Source organism: Anarrhichthys ocellatus, unplaced genomic scaffold (genome assembly GCF_004355925.1).
Source record: "Anarrhichthys ocellatus isolate YVR2014 unplaced genomic scaffold, GSC_Weel_1.0 scaffold4, whole genome shotgun sequence".
In the NCBI taxonomy this organism is placed as follows: domain Eukaryota; kingdom Metazoa; phylum Chordata; class Actinopteri; order Perciformes; family Anarhichadidae; genus Anarrhichthys; species Anarrhichthys ocellatus.
Window position 1 is genome coordinate 5,577,033 of NW_022280034.1, and position 14,259 is coordinate 5,591,291.

General features: G+C 44.1%; 1 protein-coding gene across 2 annotated transcripts in view; it reads right to left on the reverse strand.

Annotated features, from left to right (window-relative positions):
• The window catches only part of dock1 (dedicator of cytokinesis 1), a 156,755-nt gene that overhangs the window by 106,899 nt on the left and 35,597 nt on the right, over positions 1-14,259 (reverse strand). For both annotated transcript variants that reach the window (XM_031842849.1, XM_031842848.1), the window contains exons 17-23: positions 11,294-11,397; positions 10,768-10,951; positions 5,499-5,596; positions 4,039-4,128; positions 2,910-3,010; positions 2,672-2,800; positions 106-214 (exon numbers count right to left, since the gene is read on the reverse strand). In XM_031842849.1, the coding sequence (XP_031698709.1) occupies positions 106-214; positions 2,672-2,800; positions 2,910-3,010; positions 4,039-4,128; positions 5,499-5,596; positions 10,768-10,951; positions 11,294-11,397 (815 nt within the window). The remainder of the gene's footprint in view (positions 1-105; positions 215-2,671; positions 2,801-2,909; positions 3,011-4,038; positions 4,129-5,498; positions 5,597-10,767; positions 10,952-11,293; positions 11,398-14,259) is intronic.

Sequence of the window (14,259 nt, forward strand, 5' to 3'; positions counted from 1 at the left end):
TCACTCCGCAGCAGTTGTTTACTATTCACGCAGCAGCAGCAGCTATTTCTTGGCAAAGAGTTGGAGCGACAGCATGCAGTTGGACTGGCGTGATAGTCGGCCTACCTTCACCATGCCAGTGTTCTCTGAATTACTGTTCATCATGTCATTGAAGGATGTGAAAAGGTTCCTCAAGGACTCCATGAAGTCGGCCTCTCCTTTGTTCTCATAGAGCCTGGGAGGAGATAAAAGTAGAGAATTACATTGGCAGATGATCACAAGGCTGCTGTTTGTTTCATCCCTGTGTAAACAGCCCCACCCGCAGTGGAAAACAACAAGAGTTTGATGCTTCCCTGTTAAATCATTAAAAGCAGCCAGTAGAATGGCCGGTGTTTATTATCAGTGCTAATAATTTTGGATCAGAGCCACAGACGTCACTCTTTCTTCCTGCCGGATTAGCATTTAAAACAACACGACAAGACCCTGAAGCACCTGCCTGCTGCTGTTGTTGTGGAAACAAAAATCTTAAAAAAAATGAATGACCTATGCTAATGACTCTCCCCGAATACTATGCGAGGAACAGAAAGCAAATGTCAGGTTACTTTCTAAACATGCGTAGCAAATCTCCTGTGAGTTTGGTTATGTGGAGCAAATGCTGCCCAGAGATTGCAGCCAGCAAAAGCCAATGATCACAGAACAATGGCTGGAAAATAGTGCACGGGGACACAAAGCAGGGCTTCCTCTATAATCCACCAAAAAATGCAAATGCATTTCATCCCACTTGCAGAGCCCATAAATCTCCCCAAACTGGGTATTAACTGTAAATGAGCCACGTGGTGCTCATTGCAAGGCAATTTAGTGCATCAACCGCTCAGATTAAATAAATTAAAAACTTTGAGAGACAAATTGAAATTGTTTTCAAAAACTAACACTGAAGCAGAGAGGGAGGCAGGGTAGAGAGGTGTGAAGTGTTTGGATTGCTCCACCGCACCAGATTTCACTGGCCCGCTTCCAGAGAGGTGGGTTTTTGTGTTGCCACAATCTCTCATGGGGCTGCAGGTATTACATGGCCCATGATAGTCACTGTTGAGGGCTTACAGAAATCATGGGATTAGAGGCATCCGTCCTGGGCTCCTACAACAACAATTACTTAAAGCTGCCTCTCACCTGCGGCACAGAGGAGCAGAGTTGAGCTCCTGACAGCCACACCACTCACAAGTCACAGGGGGGGGGAGGGGGGGAGTGTGTGATTAGAGTATCGCCTCTGCGGGGCTCGCGATGAAAAGCCAAACACGTGCCGATGTAGCCTCGGCACCTTCTTGACAGAACTGCATGACGGGCTTCAACAAACACAGCTTCAGACGTGAGAAGAATTTCTAACTTGATAACAAAGGCCCGACAGAGCCGATACTGGCACCCAACCAAAGGAGGCGCTTCGACAACGACAAAGCACAGACGGGAGGTCCTCTTTAAGGTTGCGTGAACACGGACGGCCCTACAAGAGAGTGGCGTTGCTGGAGTCTGATCCGTGAGGCAAAGGACGAGGCGTCCTCTAGACATCAGACAGAAAAACCAATCAAACTCTGCACACTCAATTAGACCAGGATCATACATCAGCCCCTGAGTCTCATTCAGCGGCTCGACAACACTATCATCCGTTTAACATCTCCGCAGCCAATTATCAACACATCCATTATAAATCACCACCTCGCCATTAACACCATTCATTTTCACCTGTTGCAACTTCATTCCACAGCAGTGGCACACTGTGGAGAGCACAATCAACGCTGCACACAATGATGATATTGTGGTACAATTACAGCAATATAGAAATGAAAACTATTGGCAATAAGCCAACCAGCGATAAGTATAAATGTTCTTTAGACTATTTCTTTCCCTACAAAACGTGGAGACCATTACCCACATCTTCATCACTTGGCGATAACGTGAATGTATACTCTTGCTCTCTGGCATGAATTCCCTCTCTAGACTCTGGAACAACCTGTCTGAGGAGATCGGGGCTGCAAACCTCGTTTCTTATTATAAATCACTTTTAAAAAACCCGCTTTTCTGTGATTCTATACATTTTTTATGACATTTTATTTCGTTTTACTCTCTGTGCGTTTAGTTTTGGGCTTTCTAGTTCATTTCATTCTCTTCGAGTGTTAGTGAGTGCATCAGGACCTACCGGTTAAAGAGGAGCTGCCGGTTAAAGAGGAGCTACCGGTTAAAGAAGACCTGCTGGTTAAAGAGGAGCTACTGGTTAAAGAGGAGCTACTGGTTAAAGAAGACCTGCTGGTTTAAGAGGAGCTACTGGTTAAAGAGGAGCTACTGGTTAAAGAAGACCTACTGGTTAAAGAAGACCTACTGGTTAAAGAAGACCTACTGGCTAAAGAGGACCTGCTGGTTAAAGAGGACCTGCTGGTTAAAGAGGATCTGCTGGTTAAAGAGGACCTGCTGGTTAAAGAAGACCTACTGGTTAAAGAGGACCTACTGGTTAAAGAGGACCTACTGGTTAAAGAAGACCTACTGGTTAAAGAAGACCTACTGGTTAAAGAGGACCTACTGGTTAAAGAGGACCTACTGGTTAAAGAGGACCTACTGGTTAAAGAGGACCTACTGGTTAAAGAAGACCTACTGGTTAAAGAGGACCTACTGGTTAAAGAAGACCTACTGGTTAAAGAAGACCTACTGGTTAAAGAGGACTCTGGAGCGGACGATAAACTTGAAGATGTACTCCAGAGCCTTCATGGCCTTCAGGAGCTGCTCCGTCAGCTTTTCAGCGTTGTCCACATAGTTCTTCAGAACTTTGGTCAGCTTCCTTCAAACACAACGATATAGAGTCTGTTAAATCTGCTATTCACAAAATGGGATAGAAGTTATTACTGTAAATGTCTTTGGTCTATTTGTGCAGAGGGTAAATAACTCACGTGTATGCCAGCGTGGCACTGAAATGCTTTCGAATGTAGGTCTCCAGGACAGGGTTAAAGTGTTGGAACTTTCTGTCAGCTATAAGCCCAATTATGAACACCTGTCAGAGAACAGAGACATATCCGTTAGAAGGTAAAGCACATTGCTTATAATAAAGAGCAGGAAACTGCCTGTCTTACTCAATATGCAGAGATTGGGAAGTTAAACCAGATTGCATCCGAGCAGAAAGACATTTTCTCTCGATTCATGAGCCTGCAGATAATCTGGGACCACAGACAACACAATCTCGACATGCTTTCTCGGACAATCAAAACTGTTCTTTTGAGATGTACCCCACGACGTTAAGGTGATAGCATTGTAGAGAGGATTCTGCCAGATACCGTGTCAACTATTTGACCACAAACACTTGTGGCTCATACTCTCATATATTTTGTCGTTCTTCGTGCTCGATTCTGCAGTAAAATGAGACCTGTTTTTAACAAGCAACATGAACAAAATGCTACCCTGGCCCTACAAATTCATGCAGATTAATGCAGCAGTGAAACCACATAAGATGCAATGTGTCTGTATCTGATGAGGGAATAATTTGTGAGCTACAATATACACATGTTCTATTGTTTTAGCTCTGTAACGTAGCACATGGGATGTAAAATAAGACAAAACGGTAGGAACTGCAACCATATTGACTATATACTGAGGTACAGAGCCAGAACAACAAAAGTATGTGAATGTACAAATACTTGTGGACTGCCATGTGCCGTGGCACAGGTAAATCATGCTCAAACACACAGCATATAGAAAAGACTATTATATTGCTCCTATCATACTTTGTTTTTCTGCTCTCTCCCGAAAACAAAAACAAATGGATTCTTTACCCTGGTGGTTTGGAGCTACAGCTTAAAACAGGAAACAGAGAGTAGTGCACAAAAAGCTTTTGTTGGTAAATCAAAAAGGGCCAACAACACAGAGCAAAGGCACCTGTCAAGAGAGGTGTTTAGCATATGAAAGATTTGACAACATATTATATGTGCATCTGAGCTGCGAATGCGTCGAAGTGTTTCTTCCCACTGACAAGAGCTCTCCCGGTATGAATTCCGCTCCGCTGTTTCTGTCTGCTTCTTTGCTTACCAAGGCATCGAACACCAAAGTATCAAAAGTGTCACTGTCAGAGTTCTCCATCATGATGTTGAAGAGAGCATCCAGAGTGTCTTGCAGAAACTAGAATGACAAGAGGCGCAAAGCATGTTACGGCGGGCACAACGATAAAACACGGACATGGAAGTCGCAAAAAATATGCAAAATCACATCAAGTTAGAACAAAACGAATGTTCAGTGCAATGAATTGTTAATCTTAACCAAGTAATTTATTATTTTTTATCATGAACATGTTTAATGTGAGCCCATAAAAGCTAACTATAACTAGATGGCAGGTGAACTCCTGCTCCGACAGGGCTATGCGCTGCCCTTTACAGCTGCTAACATGAGCCACTATAGCGTTATGAAGACGGTAATCATTTCCCTGTCGGTAGTGCCTCCAGAAACACCAACTATACACGCCCTCCTTCTCTGGGGAAGCATGCTCCATTTACACAGCCAATTGTGAGGCAATGTGAAAACGGACGCAAAAGTGTCAGACACGGAGCCTTCACTGTATACTGTGAACGGTCCGTCATCTGGATATGGGTGAGATTCATCGCGCTCTCAACGAGAGACAAACATAGTTGTCAGGAGGTTAAAGCACGAAGCAATCTCATGAAGGCCAGACAGAGACATGGAGGAGTGACCTGTTCACTTAATAACAGTACACATCATGGTGATAAAAAAACACAACTGATAGCCATCTAAACCTCCCATCATTTATCTATGATCTAATCTGTATGCATAGTATCTAATAAACAGCATACACCCATAGCAATGTATATACCCTGTTGATAAATCGTCTCTTAACTGCCACGCTGAAAGAGTTATGTAATTGCAGCCTCGGAGAGCTTCGGAGCGATTGAGTGCTAATGTGCTGGTAATAATAATCACACCCCTGTGGTTTAATGAACTATCTATCTGGCCTGATCAAAACTGTTTGGGTGAAGGACTTCCTCAGATACGCTGCAATCTGACAGGCCCCCCCCTACCAGCCCATGCTAAACTTTATCTGGAGACTTGATTTATTCGTCTGCCCCACGCTGAGCACTTCAAGGGCCTGCGTACATGTGTGACAGCAGGTCACACATGTCATCTCCTGCCCTTCACTACACCGTGTGTGGTGCTCTGTGCCTCCCTCCTTAGCAAACCTGTTCCCTCCGACAGTGAAATCATTTGTGAAACTGCTGCCAAGAAGCTGTAACCTTCAGGAAACACTGAGGATTGTGACTGCCTTTGTTTTAATGTCGCCAGCTGTTGAGGTATATATTTTGTATTTGTTTTGTTGACCTGGTGGGAGGAAGTCCATTTCCAAGGATACAATAGTTAAAAACAGATTGTGAGTTGAGATAGTTAGTTTTTTTGGCTCCTGCTTTGAAGGCACTGACTCAACGTTTAAACAAAGATGACAGCGTAGTCGGCGCATTGCAGGACGACTTTCGCCCTCTGACCTTGACGACCTCGCCGCCTTCCACCTTCATCAGCTGACGAAGGTTCTGCTGCAGCAGGCTGGTGTTGGAGCGCCACTTCAGCAGGCCAAGTAAGTCCACTGAAACAAACAAACAAGCAAACAAAAAAAGCCATTACCACAAAGCGCAGCGCGATGCTCATCCTGCCAATGGTAATACGGCGTGAAGAGAGATTGAGAGGCAGCGAGAAATGACAATTAAGGTTGAACATTTGAATTTAATGAGTATTGTGGGGCCATTTGTTTGAGATGTCACAAGTCAGTTAGTGAATTTCCTAAACGTGGCGTAAGTCATTCTATTAGATCTCTTACTTTAATCATGGAAAATTAATTTAGTCACGAGAGGATGAGTCATGGCGCGATTAATCACGCTCAAGGGAGCGCTCGATCAGACCACCTTTGGCAGATTATCAAATTGGGAGTCTCAAAATGTCCATTTGTTAAGGGATGGTTAGCGAGCGCCAGCCCGCTACACAAAGTCAGATCTTTTCTAAAGTTAAAACACATTGGAATAATAATTAATTAATCAACTAATCGACCCAGCTATAGACCAGTGCAGATATAGCGGATTCATGGTGTTTATTAACCAAGCCTACGGAGAAAAAGCAGCTGAACGTCTCCCTCTTTCTGCTCGCCATGCCTGATCGGCTATCAGAGAGCCAATGAAGCATGGCGAGACAGTGATGTATGCCTATCATCTGCAAACCTGAGGGCTCAGTCACAAGACCCCGTCTAAAATAAGCAGGGATCCCCTCCCCAAGGATATATGTGTTTGAAACCTGTAGGCTTAGCCGCTCAGAGAGACAAATGTAATGAAATGAGAATAAATCATCAATGCTGTTAGAGGTCACGCCGTCTGCAACACGTGGGACAATGAGGCAGGGTGTGCGCGAGATGTGGTTTGCGCGGAAGTGCCTGCGACAAACAATATCTTGCTTGGGAACGGATGTCTTCGTAGGCCGAATTCAAAAGCTACAAAACTGGCAGATGGAGAGTGGTGGAATAATCAATTCCGGGAAAGTAGGTTACATCATAATGCAAAAAAACCTTAGCATTAGCATTCAAATGTTTGTTTTCGGTGCAACTGCCTGACAAGAGCATTTTTGCTCATTTTTAACAAGCAAACACAACCACTAAGTAGTCGTAATAGCTTGTTCTGTTTTTCTTTAACAGTTACAGCCTTATATTTGGTTACAAGTTCAAAAGTGCAGGGTTTTTAAACACAGCGATTTTACACAGTATAAACATTACTTCTCTATCCTAAAACTATCTTTTATTAAAATATTTTCCACCAGGCAACGTCCACTCCCAGCTTTGCTGCCATTAGATCTGTGCTGCTCCTCCAACATTCATTTAGTGAAGCACACTGCAAATACCCAGGGACGAGCCAGCAGCCACTTCACACAAGCTCCCAGCGCTGGGAGACCGCATGCATAAATCTAGCTTAATTAATAAAAAAAGAAGAGTGTTTCATCTCAGATGTGGGGATCAGGGATGAGGCATCATGTGTACGAAGCAAGCAGTCTGTTGCAAGGGGCATTCAAAGTACTGTTCTCTCCCCCCCACCCCCAAAACGTCCTGTCTGAGTAAGTCTTGTGAAATGTCATGTGGGCAACCAGTTAGCCTGAGGTGAACATGAATTTAGTTATAGACAAACGTAAGGGCTGCAATTAATGTTTATTATTGATGAATATGTTGATTTTTTTTTTACAATGAATCAATCCATTATTTGTTCTATAAACAGCAAAACATCTGAAATTCCACAGAACCCAAAAAGCTAATTTTGAGGTGGCAGTGGCTCAGGAGAAAGACAGGGCTGTCAAACTAATAGCTGGGTGCTTTGGACTAAAGGGTTAGGGTAGCAATGGTCTCAATGGTCAGGCCTCTATAACTTAACAGTGCATTTACCATTGTCTGATCAACACCCCAAAAACAACCTGGTTCATTTACAGACTATCACAGCCTCATGTTCAGTTTGCTATTGTTATATTATCTTTAATATCACAATCCAAATCAAAGCCATAATAACATGAACTACTCTTTACCAGCACAGGCTTATGGTGAGCAGGCTTATGGAGAACAAAGATCAAACTGGTTTGTAATTAAGGATTCCTAAGTCTGTTAAAGTGATTCAAAATCGCCTTTATATCCGCGCAATAAAAACCGATCGTCAATCATCCCTTCGGTCGTCGATATATGCTCCGATCGCCGAGAAGGGGCGTCTAAAATTGAAGACGATGAATCAGAATAGAAGGAAAAAGGAAGTGAGTGAGTGAGTGAGTGAGTGAGTGAGTGAGTGAGTGAGTGAGTGAGTGAAGGTGAAGGTTTTAAAAGAGCCTGCAGGTTTTAATAACGCAGGCAGACGCAGTCGGAGAGAGAGATTGGCTCTGCATTGATTTATTAAAATAACTCAAACCTTTTCCTAGAGCTTTGGCGTGGGATGACATCCCATGGGAGACATGCATGCACGCACACACGCACGCACCTCACTGTTTAATCAAACTCGGTGTGCAGTGCCGACGAAGCGTCCTGATCCCCAAGCGCCTACTGGGGCCTTGCAAATTAGCACCGCAAAGTGCCAGGTAAATATCAGCAGAGGAGCCGCTCTACCAGACTGAATCTTCTCACCAGGACACACGCTGCTGCCAGTCGCTCGCACGCAGGGAAAAAGGGAAAGTGTAGAAAGGATATGCGAAGTGGACAATGGGGAGAGGAAATGGTGATTGATTGTCTTGTTGATGTTAAATACTGTACATCTACAGTTGAGACAAGGGTTTGAGCTACTGACACGACTTCCCCATCTACTGTAATCGGAGTGGGCGGGTTCTGCTTCTGTAACTGAAGCTGCTGACATCACCACCCACTGAGCCGAGTAGGAAGCCACACACGACTCCATTTAAATGACAATTTACACCGCAGACTAAACTTAATCACAAAAACGGTAGCAACACACAACATCCTCCTCTTTCACGCAGTATAATGTAATATACGCTGCAACAAAAGTCTCCCCTCCAATAGATCTAACCAAGGCCTGTTCGGGGTTCTGCAGTGACCTCATTTCTGTGGCTTTATGAGCGTTTATCGTGCACGTTATCTGGGCCACATCTAGGAATGAAACAATGAAAAATCTACTTTTCCCTCCGAATTTAAGTCTCTATTGGACAGCAACGATTTTCCACGAGGTCACATGAGTATGTGGCTGGTAGAGAGAAGATTTGTTACTGAAGAAGATTGATGCTCAAAGCCACCGTTAGGTGAAAATCCAGCATTTCTAGAATATCTGCGGCGCATCAAGATCAACAACCGTGTATGTATTTCAATATTACAAGAGGTGCTGAGATGGTTCCATAAATGCAAGAGGCACATTTTTTGCAACTCCCGATTATGGAGTTTATAACCTCATATACTTTGTCTCTCATATTCACATTAGAAAAGCAACAATGGCTCGCCTCTGTTAACGGATGTACTCACTTGTATAGTTATTTGCTCAGATCTAGGAAAGCAGAAAACACATTGCTAAAACAAAGTAAAAGGGAGCAACAAACACAAGCTGACACAGAGCTTTTAAACAAACCTCCAGGTGGGCCAAACCTATCTGGAACCGCTGTTGTAAACATGAATTGTGGTTAACACATTAAAACTACTGGATTAACTTTGACCTATTGTATTTGCCGTAGTGTGAATGCATAGTTTTCCGTGCAGTGAGAGATTATCATTTTTATTTGGGTGTGCTTGCTTTCAGATAAAGTGGTTTGGACAGTCTGGCTGAACGTTAAAGCGATGTTTTCATGTTGCCAGTTCATTTTGGTGTCAAGTTGTAATAAAGTGTAATTATCCTTTAGTACAATTTAAAATTTTAAGAGGACTTTAGTGTATTTAACAGACCACAGGTTGCCGATCTTCTCTGGCCTAACTTTACTTTGCAATACCACCTGTTCCTGAAGGGAAAATTGAAATATTCAAAAGGATTATATCATATTTTGCACATGAATAAAGTGAACAGGTTTGTAGTGCTTCTTTTTACAGGGATATACAAGGATTATTCAGTGAGCGCTCTGATACTACAAACAGACCGCAAAGACCTCGGCCACACAAAACATCAATTTGCTTCAAAGTTCAAGCGTATCCTTTCACGGTGCCCTTGTCCGACTAATTAAAATGATCTTTGTGTTACCACGAACAAAAGCATAAGGGCACGATGAAACTTTGTATTCAAACAGGTTGTTTTGCCTTGGGCAAGCAAAACAATTAATTTCCAGTCAAAGTTGGCCTGCGGTGAATCTGTCCCTTCTTCGTTCTCGCCCTCTCTCAGGCTGTGGCTAAAAAGCACAGAGAGGAAAGACGAAGCTTTTTCATTTAGGCTCTAATTAAAATGTTGACTCAGTCCTGCGTATCATAAAAGAACAAAGAAGCAAGCGCAGAGGAAAGCCACGCAGACATTTAAGATGGCTCTGTTTAGAGTAACTGTGAAATCACAGCTAGGAGCATTTGACCGCTCACACGCAGCTTTACACACAATGCACACCGAGACAACCGCAATGTTAACACAGTGTGCAAATACCAACACATCCAAGAGGGTTTACAGTAATGTCTGTTGGGATTTGTAAACATGTATAAAGGCTGGGGGAACAAAAGAGGCCAAAATCCTTAATCCATTTACCACAGGGCAGAGATGGGGATTTCCTTAGCTTAATAAGTGTCGATCTTCGCAGCACCCTGGGAAATTACTCTGCCAGACTGACAAAACAGTAAACAGAGCAGAGATGGACTGACTGGCACTGACTCATAGAAGGGAGTTATGTAAGAGAAAGTAGGTCAGGAGGAGAAGAAGATGGAGACAACCCTTGGGCGAGGGCAAACGTCAAACATGTAAAAACGGGGTGGAGGGAGCTTCGGACGGCAGGGGTCCCCGAGTCCTACTTTAAGTGATATATGGTTAGTGCGCACGGATAATCCATCCTTCAAAGTCAGAAGCTGTGGCCCAGAGCTGGTTTCAAATATCCAGGGTCTACTCCGCTAAAATACATTGAAAAAATATGTTTTTCTAAAGTACAATTGAAAATGATAACTGCTGGAATACTAGTTTCTCTGTCTGCCAATAAGCATATGTTTACAGGTGTTAGGACAAGTTAGCGTTGTGTTTCCTGTACACCTGTAGAGATTAGGAGTGTGTCTTCAGAAAGGCACTTTCTAGAGACAAAAAGAAAGAGAAAACTAGGCAAATGCAAAGTGTGAAGCATAGAAGCTGTTACCGTTCTGTGTGAGCTTGGTGGAGCAGACCAGCGTGGAGATCTGGAAGGAGTCCTTGCTGATGGAACAGTTGCCCAGGTTCTGGGAGTTTTTTCCCGTGGTGGAGTAGCCCTTCTCCTCCATCTCCATCTTTGTGGCGGGAAGGCTCAAGTACAGAGAGGAGTCCTCCAACTTCTTTGCTTCTGCCTGGTTTTCCAGGAAAAGACAAGTGAAATCCATATCCCCTATCTCTTTTATGTTTTTTTCTATACTTTAAAGGATGTTTTACTGCTAAAGGTATCGTTATACAAGGAATTTTAATTGGAAAGTTGTTAAATTGCGGGGGTGGATGCTTACCAACCACACAATTCTCCATCGAAGGCAAAGAAGCTATTATTAGGCAACTACTAATGAGACTTTTTCAACTCGGACTCATATCTGTGGTCACGAGGGCCGGCTCGACAGACACAGTAGGCAGCCAGTACCAAACATACCAGAACACCACAGGCGGACATCTAACGGTGTTGTTATGGGCTACTTCACATTTACCTTGTACACGATGAGATCATGCTCGCCGTCCCTCAGAGTCGTCCCATCATACCTCATCAACTTCACGAAAGACAGAGCGAATATCTTCTCCGATTTGTCTTTGGCTGTGGGAGGAAGAAAAGAAAACGCATGAGGAAGACTAAAAAAACAGCCGTTTTGGAGGAGATGATATATTCATTTAAAAAAAGTGTACTTTTGCTTTTTGTGAATATTTGCAAATACTCCAAATCATGTCATGTGTTCACATGACAAGTGTGCGCCTTAGAGTCTATTGCAGTGAACCGTGCTGCGAGGCGGACTTTACAACAAATCATTAAGAAGCTACCAGACAAACAAAAACAGATAATCCCAAATATAAATCTCAGCATAACAGGCTCTGAGTCAGCTCCTGAGAGGGCTCCCGAGCCCAACAACATACTGTCCCCTTCTGATCTCTGTGTTAATGCTGCGACTGTATCTGTACATAAGTTATCTATTTTGACTGCCTTAAGAGCACTGGGTGTGAATGAATTGTGCAAGGTGAAGAGAGCAAGTGGGAGGTGCAATGATAGAAATTATTAAATTACAAGGCGATGAATGCAGCATCTTAGCGATCATAACAACGATTGATTTTATCATAAACATGTGATTTGTAAAAGAAAGGAACACTTCTCTCTACACAGCTCTTTGCTGACATTGAAGCCACAAGGTTTGGATTAAGATTCCCTGTGTGTCCACTTCCTCTTTGCATATGAATAAACACTTGCACCTGATCTCAGGGCTGTTTGTGTAATCCATCTAGGGCGAAGAAAAAGATGCTCATTGCTCACGTGTGCTTGCACACACACGTGTACGACGGTGTTTGGAACTGTTGAGGGGAAGCGCTGCATAAACGAGCCTCGAGAGTTATGACTTTGTCCTGTAACCAAAGCGTCTGGAGAGGCCAACATATATCATCATTGTGGATCAAGCAGCTCAGATTTACGTGCAGGGAGACGTGACTCATCGAAGTATCTCACGCATTCTATCTGCATAAATCCCCTCATTGGTTTGCTGCCTGCAGCCTCGCCGGTGAAGAATTGCTGGGCTGGCTTGAGAGGAACCACTGGAGAGAAAACACTGTATGCATGCCACCCAGCTGAGAAAAATGTATTAGAGAAAAGAAACTCTGCATTCTTTTTTTATGGGGCGGGGGGGGTGTTTGGAAGTTCTGCAGACTTCCACCTCTAAGGTGGCCTGTCAGTTTAGATTTATGTTGTGTGTGTACTGTGCCACATTTTAAAGACTCCCCTCTACCCCGCTCACCAGGCAGTATAGCACACAATGACGGATGAAACAGAAGTGAAAGACGGCGGTGATCTCTTCCAGCCACGGCGGCATCTGTGATATCAGTCATCAGTCTGATGAGGCCATGACAATGCTTGAGTGGTAGTCTGATAAAAACCGGCCTGATTTTGAACCAGGGGGGGGTTTGAGAGGTACCGAGCACACAGGCTATAGTTGTGGCCTCGATGAGCAGCTCTGTCACTCTACAAAGTCCAGTGCAAAGCTAGTAGCTGCGGAGGAAGCAGGAAGGACACAAGCAGATGGCGGCAGAGGCGGACAACTGAAAGGACTTCTTTAACAGACCATCTCTGCTCTGCTGCAAACACTCTTCATATGGAGAGAGATTAATACCCCCCTATTTCCTGGAAAAGTACTTTATATATTTTAAGGTACTGTGAAATCTGCATTCAAAGATTAATATCACGGAGGACGTAATTACACAATAGGTAATGGGTCAGGGTTTGCACATGTAAACATCCTAGCTTCAGGAACCTACATTTGACTTAATTTTCCAGTTTTGGTAACATTCATTTTACACATCGATATGAAAGTGACACGTGGTGATGGAGAGGAGAAGCTAAAATCCAGCAGAGTGGTATATGCAACAGATTCTAGAGCAGAAATCCAAAAGGCAACTCTGTGCAGGAAAAACCAAGTGGCTTGATGCCTGCACAGATGCAGCCAATCAGAAACTTGGAAGCTAGATTCATGTGTCCAGGGATATGAATGACCAGGTGTTCCATGTCCTATGATGGGATACAAGTGTTAACACTCAACGAAAGGGAAATAAAAGGCATACACCATGTTCAAATATATATAATCCAGCCAATACACGTTTCCAACTCATCCCTCTTCTTGTCAATTGTCAGGGACAAGTTAAAGTTCGGCAGCATGAGCGTGCCCGTGCCCCCCCCCCCCAGTCCCAGAGTCACTTGAGGTGAGCCAGTTTCTAAAGCAACCATTACAGCAGGATAACAGCAAGTCACAGAGTTTCAAAGGCATGCCTCGTAACAGCATTAGTCCCCGCAGAAGCAAGGTGCCAAGCATGACAAGAAGGCTCTCCAAGTGGATTATAAGCCAGCACTGAGCTCTGAGACCTGGCCATTTCCTCCAAACCACCTGCATGTCGGCGAGAGGCAAACAGAGCTGAAGGATTTTGGAACTGGAGGATGACGGCAGCTGCAGATTGCTTTACTAAGGGAAAGGTATACATACCTTCGCATGCCGACATCCTCCCAGTTCTGCTTTGCCTTCCGTGCGCTATGAGCCGATTGTTTAATACACCTGTCATGGCTCCCTTTACCCCACTGAAATCCTTTTCCCTGCACACGCTCCTGCTGCTGGAGGGATGGCCTCGCCATGTAGCCAGCAGATGGGACGGCAGGGCTGCCAGTACCAGGCTTCCCTGCCCTCCACACCCCCAGGATTAGAAAGGGTGTTCAAAAACAGAAGGAGATACAACACTGGCTGCGTTCAGCCCGACACTGGTCCCAACAAACAACCGGGTCCCCTCGGGCATTATTCACATCCCAGCTGTAGCCTCTGACAAGCCGCTTCATGATGCTGCTTTGTGCAGGGGCAAGCTAATACCTCTGATGAATGTGACAAAGGGTGAGCTTCGGAGTATTTATCACCGGGCAACACATCTGCTCGGATTGGAT